We start from the raw sequence: 13,530 nt of genomic DNA, 5'->3' as shown, positions 1-13,530 counted from the left end.
TACACACGATGTGGATTCTGTTTCCTGTAAGCATCACTTAGTTCTCATCCAGCTGGTATTACTATAGAAAAAGCTTGTCTTGCTAACCACCCTGAAACAATACTTGGTAAACTAGCTCTGAGGCCGTGCTTTGAGATGTTATTACCTGGAACCAAGCTTCAGCTTTTATTTATAATTACTTCTTTTGAGGGGGTGGGAAGGAAGGACTGGGATTAGAGACCAAAAATAGGAGGTACTTCCTTCTCTAATACTCCTTTCCAAACTGTCCTGGGTATCTTGAATGTGTTGGGCTCAGTTAACATTAATCAACCATGAATTAAGGAACTCATTCCACCTTTCTGTCTGCAGGGTAGTTCGTGTTCTCCTGAGCATCTGCTCTTGCATACAGTCGGTGCTGCGGTAGGGGACACTGTGCATCTTCTCCAGAGACTCTGATTGCATATATCCACCACATCTGTGTTGTAGGGAAAAGTGACAGAGTCCTGAAATACTCTAAGGGCAAATTTGTTAAGGATTGTGTCATGGAGATCATTGATGTAATGGTCAAAAATACTTTTGTGCTCATTCCTTTTTTTAACTTTTTTTTTTCTTTTTGGCTTTCAGCTCAGATCGGCTGATAGAAGAAACAATAAGGTAGGAATGAATTCACTAATTTTCATTATTTTCTATACAATCAGTGTTTACACTGAACTGTGTCCAAAGATATCAGTCATTTTATTTATACAATAACTGTATTGTTTGTAACTCGTACGCAGTATTACAATGAAATGGGGTTTTATTTCTGCTATTCAGTATTGACATAATCATATTGCCTAAATATTTTATTCATCCTAATTTAGAAAATGTAGGTTTATGTTCGAAAGTGAATAGCTTCTTTAAAAACAATGGGAGTGACTGAGCAAAAGAAATCTTGGGTTGAGCTATCAATATCAAGGTCTATTCCAGTAGTGGAGCTGTTTCTTCTCATAGTGACAGTCTTCTGCAGCATGACTTCCTGTAATCCTTTGACATGTTCAGCTTCTTAATATGCAGCTGATATTGGTAAGAGCTTTTACCTTACGGACTTGAATGATTATTACTGTTGTATAGTTACTTATCTTTTGTTTTTTTTGCATTGTTTGAATACTGGAGTGCTGCCTTCTCTAACTGATTTAGAAATTTTAGAACCATAGCATTATAAATTGCTTCTATCATCTGTGCCCTTCCTGGTCTTCCATTGAACTCTGGGATTTTGAAAACCAATAATTCAGAGTGCCGACTTAATGGTTTTAAGTTTTAGATTATTGCTTTAAAAAAAAAGAGGAAGAAAGAAAGCAAGATACGGTTTCAGATAATGCATGTACTGGCAGAAGTGATGAAGATGAGTAATTAGAGGTGCAGCAAGGCTCTGTGTCCATTAAGGTCTGGCTAGCTTAAGTACATCCAGTGGGCTCAGTATAATTAACATGGTGGAAGAATGTGTTAAACCACTACATTAATGTGCTATGATGAGCCAGAAGTGGTCAGCACAATAATGTCTGAAAATGTGGATACGATGTCTCCACAGCCTCGTATTTGCCAAACTTAGCCCAGTTATTGTGAGTCTTTGTTTTATTTGGGTTCCAGTCTTTTCCTGATTAAAGGTCCTCTCCTTTATTGCCGTGCTTGTAGCCCTACCTTTCCATCTTGTAAAAACACTCACTATTTATTGAATCTCTTCCTTGCTGCCACTCCAGTAACGAAGGCATTAAAAGGCCTGTGATGACTTTCTGAGCTTTCTGTCCTGCAAGATGACTCGAACATGTAGCATTTGAGCTCTTTGCCTAGCCTCATGATGACCTGTCCCCTGAGAAGCTCGGCTGGGAGCTCCTTGCTGCCATTAAAGCGTTCCTCCCGTTAGCAGATGAACTTTGGTTTTAGGAGGCTGGATTTCAGCACTCCTTGCATCGCGTGTTATCTGTTGTAAGTGAACTTCTTGTGGCTGTTGCCCAAAATGTTCTACGCTTATTTTTGTAGAAGAAGAGTTTGTTTGGTAACTACATTGCCCAGGAAATGTAATTTCACGTTATATTATTTTAGTTAAATTCTGTCTCTGTTGAAGCCAGGGTGATTTTTTAAAATTTTACTCTCCATCCCCAGTAATTGCAAGTACTCAGCTGTGATGTTAATTGACGGTAAACCCTGCTGCATTTTAAGTGAATTCACCGGATAGAAATTTATTCGATGTCTGATTATCAATTGCTTTATCTGTTGTAAACCAACGAAACGATGGGACTGTGGAGGGGAAGCTGTTTGAATTCCTTGAGTAAAGTGAGACATCATTAGCTCATTCTGGCGCTTAATGCTGTCTTGTCTTCAAGAGCTACATCTGCTATAGTTCATTACTCATATTATTTGGGTGTAATTCAGGAAGTTATGAGATCACTTTGCATTTTTTTAGGAGTTGTTGTTAAGCAGCACTCTAAACACTGGAAAGCATTTTGCAGTGAGTGCAGTGGCTTTTGCTGGTAAGCTGCATGCTGGTGACCCCACAGAGAACCCTAACTGTGAAGCTCCTGCTCTGCCTTTCTGCACAGAACAGAACTGAAGAAGTGCAGATCCTGACTTTCCTGTGTATGGCTCCTCCACGGGACCAAACATACTTGCAAGAGAATTTAGGGGTACCTCAGCTGAAATTATTAAGTGACAAGTAGGGCTGTCATTCAGATGTTTTGTTAGTGCTAAAATTAAAATCAATTTTTAAATGAATTGTGTGACACAGGTTCTTACTGCAGCATATTTCTTTCCAGAAAGGAGTGGGATGTGATAGTTTGTACTGCAGTTCTTTTGGAACAGTGTTCACTTGTCTTGGGCATATTTAAATATAAGCATAGATTTTGCTTAATTTGTTTGGTGTTCTCAGGTTTTCATTTTCAAACATTATCACTTTCTCAGAATAGCAAATGATTTATTTCTTGTTTTCCAACAACTTGTATTTTTAGGTTGGTTCGCTTTGAAAATTTGTTATAGTTTTGCCCGTGTAGTGTGGTCGGTTCTTTTGGTTTTATAATAATCAGCCTGACTGAGGCTGATTTGTCAGATTTTTATATTAACAGATTGGACTACTACGCTTCCACTTAGAAGCTGGACCAAACCCATGGATTAAATAAAGAAAAAAAAATCTTCATGTATACTAGGGTATTCCTTTGGGTAATAATTAGGATTTAATAAAAGGGAAAAATTCAATAGCATTAAATCCTGCCTTTACAGAATGGGAAGGTATGAATTAGTTTTTGAGACTCAGCTGTTTTCAGAAGAGCCTTCCAGAGTCTGGGCAAAATCACGTGCTTTTCTGGAGAAATGTTCCTTTTGTTTTCATTTTAGCCTTCATCAAAAGATGAAATAAGCTTTAAAGTAATTTGAAAGATGATGCGTGTGTGTATATATGAATATATATACGTATACACAGAGAATAAGCAATCTAGTCAGAATTGTTATCAATTTAAAAGTAGAGCTTGCATTTCTATGCATAGTCACAGAGTCCATTCCCTTAGTCACAGATGTTGTCATGAATTTAAATGAGCAAGTATGATTCATGGAGTACAAAATGAAGCAGAAGTTCCCGTAACACATAAATTATTTGATTTTTGAAAACACGTCTTGTTCCTTTGGAGTTTTGTTTTAGTTCTGAACCAATATATATTTGACTGAGCTGCCTCAACGGATGAAACAAGGAGTTGACTTTTGGTACATTTTGCTTGATAACATGCTGTGTATATATGGCTGCTATGTGGAGTAAAAATACCCAACAGCTTGAATGTTTGTCTAGGTAAAAACATTTGGCTTCCAAGTCAAGCAGCTTTAAAAGTGTAGCTTGCATGTTAGACTAGTTTGAATTCGATAATGGCTGGAAATGTTTATTACTGTGTAATTTTTCACGCTAGTGAAAACTGCAGACTTTTTGAAGACAAATTTGGTTGCTCACATACCTACAGCACTATTGAACATTCAAGGCCAAACTAATGTAAGTGAAATTTTGGGGAAAGACTGCTACTAGTGCAGAAATTTGAGATACCCCTTGCTAATTCATGGAAGAGATGGATGGCTCTTTGTGGTTGTGACCCCAGGCTTACCCAGAAGAGATTCCTCCAGCACGGCAGCAGTCATTAATGCTGTATATGAGCAGCACTTTAGTATTAAATTTAGAGGGCAGAATACCATCTGGTTTTAGGAACTTGGTTTACACCCATCTCTGGTAGTTCAATCCAGTGCCGCGCTGAGAATAGTTCGTGCTATTTCCAAGTGAATTGTTAAGTCAGGGTCATCTTGGAATCACCTGACACTGATGCAGATGGTCTGAATTTATACACAGACTGTTTTTGGATCAGAGGAGAGAAACTGAAATATGTGAAGTAGATAAATTTGGCGTTTCTTTCTTGTTTGAGACCTGTCCATACATTATAAACACTCTTGTGCATGTAGATAAGCTGCAGGTCTGCCTCGTCACACTGTTCACAACAGTGAACTAGTGGAAAAAAGTTGTCTGTTTCCACCTTTAGATATAAATTAAATCAGCTGAATAAACTGAAACAGAAAGCTCGAGATGTACAATAAAAATGATTTTCTTTATCTTCTATATTACATTTGTAAATGGAGACTAACATTGGACGTGCTGTCATGAACACAGGGCACGGGGTTATGGTTTAAATAGTTGGGTTACAATTGGAGTTTTTAATTTTCTGCAATGTTTCCACTCTTGTGACATGGACTAGCAGAAATGTATTGTGACTGGTAATCATCAGTTAAGAAGAAATAAGGAACCAAACAAAGGAGCTTGGGAAAATTGGAGGATCAGAATCCATTATCACTTTCCAGGAATGTCTCAACAAGGGATCATCATTACGTTGAAAAAAAAGTGTGCCTTTAAACCTTATTTCAGTGTACTGCTGAATAATTTAGTGTAGTTGGATCTTCCACAGGTAGGAAAGAGATAATAGATTCCAGTAAGAAGGATATAATCTGTTGTCGTAAATGTTAAATAGAAGTTTCAAAAAAAAAATAATTATAGTTCTAGGAATAACTTGTTACTGTGTCAAGCAACTAAAAGGGACAGGTACTGGGAAGGGAAAATGATTAATTTTTTTATTTAAAAAAAAGCATTTGTCAGTAAAGAAATGGTAATAGTGAGTTAATGAGCATGTATTAAGGATGGGAAGGGAAGTGAAACTGTTTATTGAAGGATATGAGGAAGCCTAAATACTTGAGACTGTACAAAGACCGGTCGGGGGACTAGCTCTGAAGAGTCGTGTGTTTTCCTCTTCTTGGTAGTGCTTAAATTTAATAGCCTCAGGTTCGCAAATACAAAGGCTTAGTAGGTAAACCAGTTAATGTTCTGAGTAATCAAATTATACATGCAGAACGGTGCTTTCTACTTGAGTTTTGATTTCTGAATGGCAGCTAGCATCCAGTCAGCCTCTTGTTTGTGGACATCACAATGACCATATGACAGTAAACCTTAAAAATGGCAATTGTTACTTTTTTTCTCTTCAAAGCACATCAGTAAAACTACCCCGTTGTGCTAACATATTCAGAATCCTGAGAGGGAAAAAAAAAGGTTCCAACCTTGTCATCCATAAACTTAAACAGTTCTATCGTGCCTTTTTATGAGAAATGGACAGTTTTTCTCATCAGACACTAAAGCTTGAACCCTGTATTCCATCATAATCTGCTAGAACCATTTCCAAAGGCATGCTGGAGGTGTCTCAGGAACACTTTATATCCTGGCAGTCACCTCGTATTTTCACTTCTGTAAATTAATGGATGCCTTAATGAGTCTTTGGATGCATCTTACGAAAACACGTGGCTTAATTCAGGAGTGCATTGAGAGATGATGTATTAAAATTTCATTTGGACAAGTATCAAGCCGGCGTGGAGGCATAAGATAAGAAGCTGCAGGTTACTGAGCAAGCTTTCCTGTGTACAGCGATGAAGTCTTTTTATTCCAGCTCAGTGCCTAATAATTCCAAATTCACTGAGTGCTTTTCTCAATAACAAACCCAATGTTTTTGTGAGTTTGTTTTTTACTTTAGGAAGCTAAACGACCCCTATGCTGAGTTGTAAATATGTAATCTGTCAAATGCTGTATCTTCTCACATAGGATGCGGTTTGGTATATTTGCTGTTCTAATTTTGTAGCCCCTTTTTTCAGCCCTAGATCGTGACTGCTTTTCTGTATTGATCTACAGCTGTTATTCTTTTGTTGAGAATCTCTGTTGGCACCTTCTCTGACTTGCTGTTCGTTAAACTCTCATGCACTGTTGGTAGAGGCAGTGAGCAATGCTGGTTTTTGTTCCTCCAGTTACCTAATCTTCACTTTCTCTTCTTGTAATTCTGTCCTAAAAAGGACAAACTTTGTCCTAAAAAGGTCTCCTGTGTAATCAAATCGGTTGCATTCATGGGTCAGGTGAGTTGGGGTATCCCCAACACCAAGCACGTGCAACTTGCTGTGTGTCACTACTTACATGGTTTAAGAGGAGAAGCTTTGCAGGCTTTTTTCGGTTCTTTTTGCGCAAATGAAGGGCCGTGGTTAGCTGATTGTGGCAAGCTCCATCTGAACACCAACGAGGCAGCTGCAAGCCCTGTTGCTTCCAGTTAGCCCTGAGCTCCATTTTCACTTTCTGCTGATTCGGCACTTCAAAAGTATGAAGCAAAAAATGCAAAAATACAAAATGCTGCAGGTTTTTATTAGTTGTGCACAGAAGCTTCCATTTTGTTGTTGTTTTTTGTTTTTGTTTTTGTTTTTAATGAATCTAAAACCTCAAAACACTATTAACATGTTAAATCTCCTAGAGATGCTGATTCGAAATGTTAACTTTTTGCCTGCATGTTTTCAAACTGTTTATTCTCTTTATGCATGATAAGCTCCCAGATCCTTCTGTAGGTTCAAGTTCACCTGGATGCTAATGTAACCTTAAAATAATTGATCAATCTGCCTTGTCAGTGCATCTTACTCTGTTCACAAGGCCTTGCAGTACAGACTTTTGGGGAGAATCTTTTTACGTTTGCCTGGCACACGATATGAAGGCTGACAGTAGTATGTCAGGGGCAGCTTGTGCTGGAGCGGGTGGATTGAATGGAAAGGAGCCCAAATGAACTTGCAGCTCCAGAAATCCTTCAGGGCTCATTGATCTGAGCTCTTTCCTTAAGATGTCTGTGAATTGTGATGCTGACTTCTTGCTACAGGTTTGAAGGGACAATTGTTAGGCTTGGCTCTGCTGGGTTTTGCCAGCTATTTTTACGTTGTTGGCTGTAGCATCCTAGTAGAAAAGCCAGTGCTATGTCAGGTGGTCCAAAGCTGCTCATGTCAGAAATTTGTTCAGAGAGAAACCTGCAATGAAATACACCAAGTGGTCTTCGTTACAAAAATGGGAGGAATGCCAATGCTATGTTGAATAAGTGCAGAAATAGTCTGTGTGCATGCCTCTTCCTACCAGATTTACCCGGGAAGGTGCACCAAGATGGGCGAGGGGCTTTGCTACCTCCACGTACCAAAATGCCACGTCAGCTGAAGTATATTAGTACTAGCATCTGAACAAATGGTGTTTCATCATTTTAACTGATTTTTGTACCGTGCTTGGGTACAGAAACCAAGTGTGAGCAAGCATAAAATGCTCTTGAAGGCTGGATATGTATATTTGGTAAACGATGCGTTCTCCTATCCATTTATTTTCCTGGGAGATGGCAGCTTTAGTTCCCTTTTCTCACAGTTCTCTCTGTGGTGATGTTGTTCCACTTAACTTTGTTCTCCCAGAACCCTTTCCCTCCATATTTAAGGCTTAGAAACTTCTCCAAGCACTTCTTTTAATCATTGTTATTCATGTAAGTATAGTCAATAGCAATATAGGTGTCATTTTTTTGAGTTTTTATCCGGCAATGTTGTATTTATGCCCTACTTTGTTTCTCTCTGAACTGCTGCCAGCTGAGGAGAGCAGTATTTCTCCTGCTGTTCCTTCTTAAGCGCTGCATCTCCAGAACCTAACCTTTTATATATTGTTTCTCTTTATGTGAATGAGGGTGTTTGTCAAGGCAAAGCTACTGCATTCAGAGCAGCTATGTGAAATACTACCTGGGGCTATATAGTAATAGCATACCCTTCCGATTTTCATTGCATAGCTGTTGGTTTTATGGGCTGAAGAGAAATGTTTAAAAAAAAAAAAAGCCAGCTGACTATTTGTTTAAAATGCTCATGTAAATATGTTATTTAAATGAAATAGAGCATAGTTTGAAATGGGAAATTTTATTTTATATTCACCTGTGTTGTGTTCTTTTATTTGGATAAAGTACGTACAACTGGACTGTGCATTATTAAAGAAGCAGAGTGTGAAAAATGGTATTCCCATGTATGACATTCTTAATTAGGACCAAAGTTCAAAAATGTGTTTTATCTGTGCTATGAAAGAAGTATCATTTGATATGATTTAATTTCACACCAGCTTTGTTAACTCCAGCTTGTGGAAAACAGTGAAGTTGGGCTTGCTGGGACATGAATACAGGAGAATCCAGGCTTTGCCCTCTTACCTGGAGAGAGGACAGGATTAATCCTGAGTCAAACAAAGTAAACCCCAACACTTCATTGTGTTCAAAGGTCTTCAAAGACCCAGTGACTGTGTTCAGAAGCCTTTTGTGTAAAGCTCCCTGAGCTGTGTTCTCAAACTGCCCTTCCATCTCCTCTCAACCAGCACATTCCCTTTGTAAATTGATTTTTAATAGTGAAGCAGCTCTTATTTGTGTCATACTTCTATAGTAATTTTATCTTGATGGTAGAAAAGAATGTTAATATGCCCTCTGGAGTGAAAGTAAGCCTGGTGCTTTTCTGATAAAACAAAATTCTGAACTTAAACCTTAGGCTGGAAGATTACCGTTAGGTGTGCTTGTAATGGAACATCCCTTTTGTTGGGGGCTGGGGAGGAGATGTCCCAAAAGCCTGCCTCTTTCAAGAAATCGGTGTTTTCAGTTGTTAATGGTTTATATGAAAAAAAAGAGAAATCATTTAAGTGTAAAAGATAGAGATTAATGGAAAAAAATGTTGTTTCATTCATATTGCTTCACCTCATTCATTGTTCTCTAAAGGAGTGCTCCCTGCTCGCTTTCCTGTTGTTGTAGCTGGAGATTATTCTTAGCACCAGCGACTTGATCCACTCTTTTCTTTCTCCAGCATCGCCATGGCAACTAAAGAAAATATGACTTCGCAGAGAGGGATGTTGAAGTCAATACAAAGCAAGATGAATACCTTGGCTAGTATCCTTTCTTAAAAAAATTGTACTGCCGGAGCACAAGAAGAGGTATAGTAACATTTTTTTCAGCACATCATTTAGGGATCAAAACGCTTTGCAATGCTAAAGGCTGTATAGCCCACAGTGTTCTTGGCACTAGTGACAAATAGGCTTTTTTCCCCAGTGTCACTTTCTTAATCTAAGTGAAGTATCTTAATGATGAATGTGGTGAACAAGTTGGTTTTGCTTAACTTTGTGCACTGTATATAGATCAGTATCTTTAATTTTCACATAGAGATCTGCAACAGCATTTAATGGCCTTCCCTGCTATACATCTTCTTCAAAGTGTAATACCTTGCTTTTTTTGTTTTCAAGATTGTCCAGAGCTAAAGCTTGGCATAGATTGCTACTTGTTATGGTTTACAGGCGAGTACTCATGACCCGACAGTCTTGCAGACAGTAAGATTGTGGTTCCTCGGTTTCTCTGCATACTTGGTGCTTGTGGCTAAAAGTATGTGCCGGGTTGTCAAGTCATGCACGGTTGTCGTTCTCCCCCTTACTCCTTCTTCTCTGTCATAAGGGCCCAAGCAGCATTAGTGTCATCTGATTAGACAGATCACATCCTGAAGAGATGTATCTTGGTGAGCCATAAATTTCATTACAGTTTTTAGCAACTGGCAAGAACAACAACAAAAAAAATTCAATAAGCTTTGGCCTTAAAGGATTCTTGGTTCCAAAGACATGAAACTCTGAAACTGATTATCTTGCTGGCTGTTGTATTTTTGTACATTAAAAGATAGATTTGCATTATTATGATTTTACAGTAGGAGGAGTTGTTTGTTCTATACAGGGAATAGTGCATATTCATGCAACGTGCATGCTTTTCTCTGTCAAATGCCTTTGGTTGTTCCCTTCACCAGTAACTGTTAAGTTTCATTTTTTTTTAACTTTCATTAAATATCACAGATGTTATATATAGTTGTTCTATTTTTTTCATTCTCATTCAAGTGTTATTAAAAGTAGCTAAGCCTCACATTCAAGATTATATCAAGCACTGGTAATTTAGGTGATCAAATACTAAATTCTATGTAAATGTGAACTCTGAGCTGCTCTGTCACCTCTCTTCTCTGATTGTCTGATTAGTAGTAGTACAGTTTAAATCCTGCTAACTGTCTGTAAGTTTTTGTTTTTAATTGCATTTGCTTTCTCCAGCTTGGGAGTAGTTCTGCATTTCTTGCAATGTTGCCGACTTCCACATGCAGAATTTGGGGCTTGTTAATAAAAACACTGGCTTTTGATATGACCTTGACTCAGCCTCCCTAAAGATCGGTTTCCAGCAGTGAACAGCCTGATTCAAAGGATCAACCTTCGGAAACGACGAGATTCTTTCATCTTGGGTGGCGTCATTGGTATCTGTACCATCCTACTGCTGCTCTATGCTTTTCATTGATGGATGTGCCCTCGTGGACTCTGCTAAACTCATCACCACCATCCCTCCCCCCCCAGTCAAATAAAAGTGAGTGGGGGAAGAGACAGACTTGGAACAGCCTGCTCTTCGTGGCTGGGAGTATCAGCATGATGTCTAAAGTTTAGGATGATAAACTGTGACACTGGTTTTGGGTTGAAGCTGCAGTGTTTCTCCTTCCCTGCCATGCATCTTCCTTTGGTTAAATTAGATGGTCTTTTTTTTTTTTTTTTTCTCTTTAATTGCCTTTTTCACTGCAAGGTAAGTAAACACAGGACTCTTAACAAAACCAGTAGAACAGCTGCTGTGCTCAGTGGTGCTGGAGGTCTGTTGTTGGCTGGTAGGTGGAGAAAGTGTTAGGCTTTCCTGGGGTGGAAGCTGCAGGAAGCCTGCTGCCCCGCTAGGCCGAGCACAGTACTGAACACTTTTGCCCTATGAGAAGAATATTGCAGCTTTAAGCCATCAGGTTGCTCTACTACTAAATACATGTTCTGTAATTCTTTTTAACTCATGGCTGAGATACTAGTTATTTCTGCGTTATTTGTGCTGTGAAAACTGTGCTTCACGCAAATTCCTCAAAAAAAGGATTGTTCAGTTCACTTTTTGCACAGAATATGAATAAACCACCCTCTGAGGAACATTTATAGTTTTTTTTTTTTTTTTTTTGTGGCTTTAAAGGGACTAAAAAGTCCCCTTTTGTAAAAAGGGAGCACAGTGTCCTAGCAGCTGTTTACCATAGTGTTCAGTCATCTGAAACGTGACCAAACATGAGTTCACCTGAAAGCAGTCTTTTGGGTGCAAATACTTGGATTCTGGATGACATCATAAAGGTCTTTATAAAGACATGATTGAAAAGCCTATATTGTAATTTACATAAAGTTATTCTAATAGCATTAATATTTTTACACTGTAAGTAAGATATAATCTAAACTGTCAATTGGAAATTAAAATTATGATGGTTATAGCTGAGGCAAATGTATCTAAGTGCAAAAGTTTGGGACATGCCTCCTCATAGTAAAGAGCTGAATGTATGAATGGTGAGGCAAGTTTCATTTACCATTATCTGGGGGGAAGTTTTTGTTTCTTGTCCAGACATGGAACATGAACCCTGTTGTGTTTGTGTCAATAAACAAAACCGATGTCAGGAATGGCTTTGATATTGCAGATTCACAAGTTACAGATTTCTTCTGCTCTCTCAACGTCTCTTTTTCCATCTGTCGTATCATAACCCACTAAATTGAAACTGAGGCACTGGAATCTCTTTCTAAGAACTTGATTAACTCTTTTCGCAGTGAATTTGCAGTGCTTCTAACTGGTTTCATATATGCCATTACCCACAAATGCCAGGTAGTCTCCGGGTTCTCTTCTGGAATGGAGTCTAGTGGGACAGTCGCGATATTTTTACTGCTTTTTATAGTGTCTGTGAAGTACCTGTCGGAGGGAATAGAGACTTGTGCCTGTCTAGTGTGCAAAACCACACTGTTGCGCCTAAAATGTTTGTATGGATTTGAAGGCTTATTTGCAGAGTAGTAACTTTGTGCTAAAAAGTCTACGAGGACTTCTAATCAGCCATCTTGTCATTTGGGATTCGAAAGCGTTTGGAATGGATACATGTAAAATGGTGGGGCTCGTATTTTAAATAAAGGGTGATTTATTTGGATGATCTGGGAATGTTCCTGGTTTGAAATAAAATGTTCATTAAAAGGGTTTATGGAAAACCTTGATGGGTAAAGGAAGTTTATTAATGAATCTGTGTGTTGGGAGATCAAACCTCATATCCCCTGATGCTTTTTCTTTGATTCCACCCCCACAGGACCCTGATCAGCAGTTGTCCTTCTGTTTAGGATTTGTAGGATTTGATCGCTATATAGTTGGCAGTATAAGATCTGCAGTATCGTAAATAAATTCATTTACTTAATCTTAAAATCAGTCTTTTTTACTGGACTTAATTGATTATTTGGTGCATATATTTAATCTTATTGTGTGATAAAGCTGCTATGGAAAATGTGTAGATTATAATAAATATGTAAACATGATTGATTTTTCATGTCATGAAGATGTTATGGAGGAACTGATATATTTTAGTACAAAATAATAGAAATATGCTGAATTATCTCTGATAAAGCTTTACTGGAAGTGGTTTCAGTATTTACAACCCCTCTATGGTTTTTATTTATGTTGGTTTTGCATTGGAAAATACGTTTAATTAATCTTGTAATCTCCCTTTCATTATCTTCTCCTCTAGCTATGTGAGTGGGCATTTTGCATTGCTCTCTGAAGTGATGTGCTTGCACATAGCCAAAGGGGAAAGACTCGCTAATTCTCCTGAATAATTCTCCTGAATGTCTCTGATAACATGAACCTGTAGGTGGGACAAGGGACTGTTAAAAGGAAAATGGGGTTGTACATTTAATCTCAAATTCCAAAATACAGGTTTGTGCGTCTCCTATTGCTAGATATGTTCTCTAAGTTTTTTCTTCAGTATAGTTCCTCTTGCTCTAAGGAATAAAAAGTCCTTAAAGAATTCTCATTTCTGCAATTCCTGGCAAAGCTACAATTTTGAAACTCATCCAAGCAGAAGTGTGCTGAGAAAATTGTTAGTAAGCCATAGAAATGAAGTGAGTAAATCCACGTTTCTGCAGGGCACGTCGTTTCCTTCTCCTTTTTAAAGTTCTTCTTTATTCTTGCCAGTACACAAACACCAACTTTAAACCTGTCCACCAACCCCTTGGGTAAGCATTAGAACACAAGAGATCCTTTTGATCCCCCAAATGGACACAAATATTTTTAGGCTTTTTTTTTTTTTTTTTTTGTATGTGTTTCTCTGATCTTTGTG

The 13,530-nt window shown here is 38.2% G+C and overlaps 1 protein-coding gene across 4 annotated transcripts in view; it reads left to right on the top strand.

The window, feature by feature from the left end:
* GOSR1 (golgi SNAP receptor complex member 1) overlaps positions 1-12,730 on the top strand; it is a 31,545-nt gene extending 18,815 nt beyond the window's left edge. For all 4 annotated transcript variants that reach the window (XM_068655759.1, XM_068655758.1, XM_068655760.1 and 1 more), the window contains exons 7-9: positions 604-633; positions 9,172-9,254; positions 10,555-12,730. In XM_068655759.1, the coding sequence (XP_068511860.1) occupies positions 604-633; positions 9,172-9,254; positions 10,555-10,679 (238 nt within the window). In that variant the 3' untranslated portion in view covers positions 10,680-12,730. The remainder of the gene's footprint in view (positions 1-603; positions 634-9,171; positions 9,255-10,554) is intronic.
* The last annotated feature ends 800 nt before the right edge of the window (positions 12,731-13,530 follow it).

This window comes from Anas acuta, chromosome 19 (assembly GCF_963932015.1).
Source record: "Anas acuta chromosome 19, bAnaAcu1.1, whole genome shotgun sequence".
Classification (NCBI taxonomy): Eukaryota; Metazoa; Chordata; class Aves; order Anseriformes; family Anatidae; genus Anas; species Anas acuta.
Note: the sequence above shows the minus strand (reverse complement) of the source record. Positions and strands in the feature narration are given on the sequence as shown.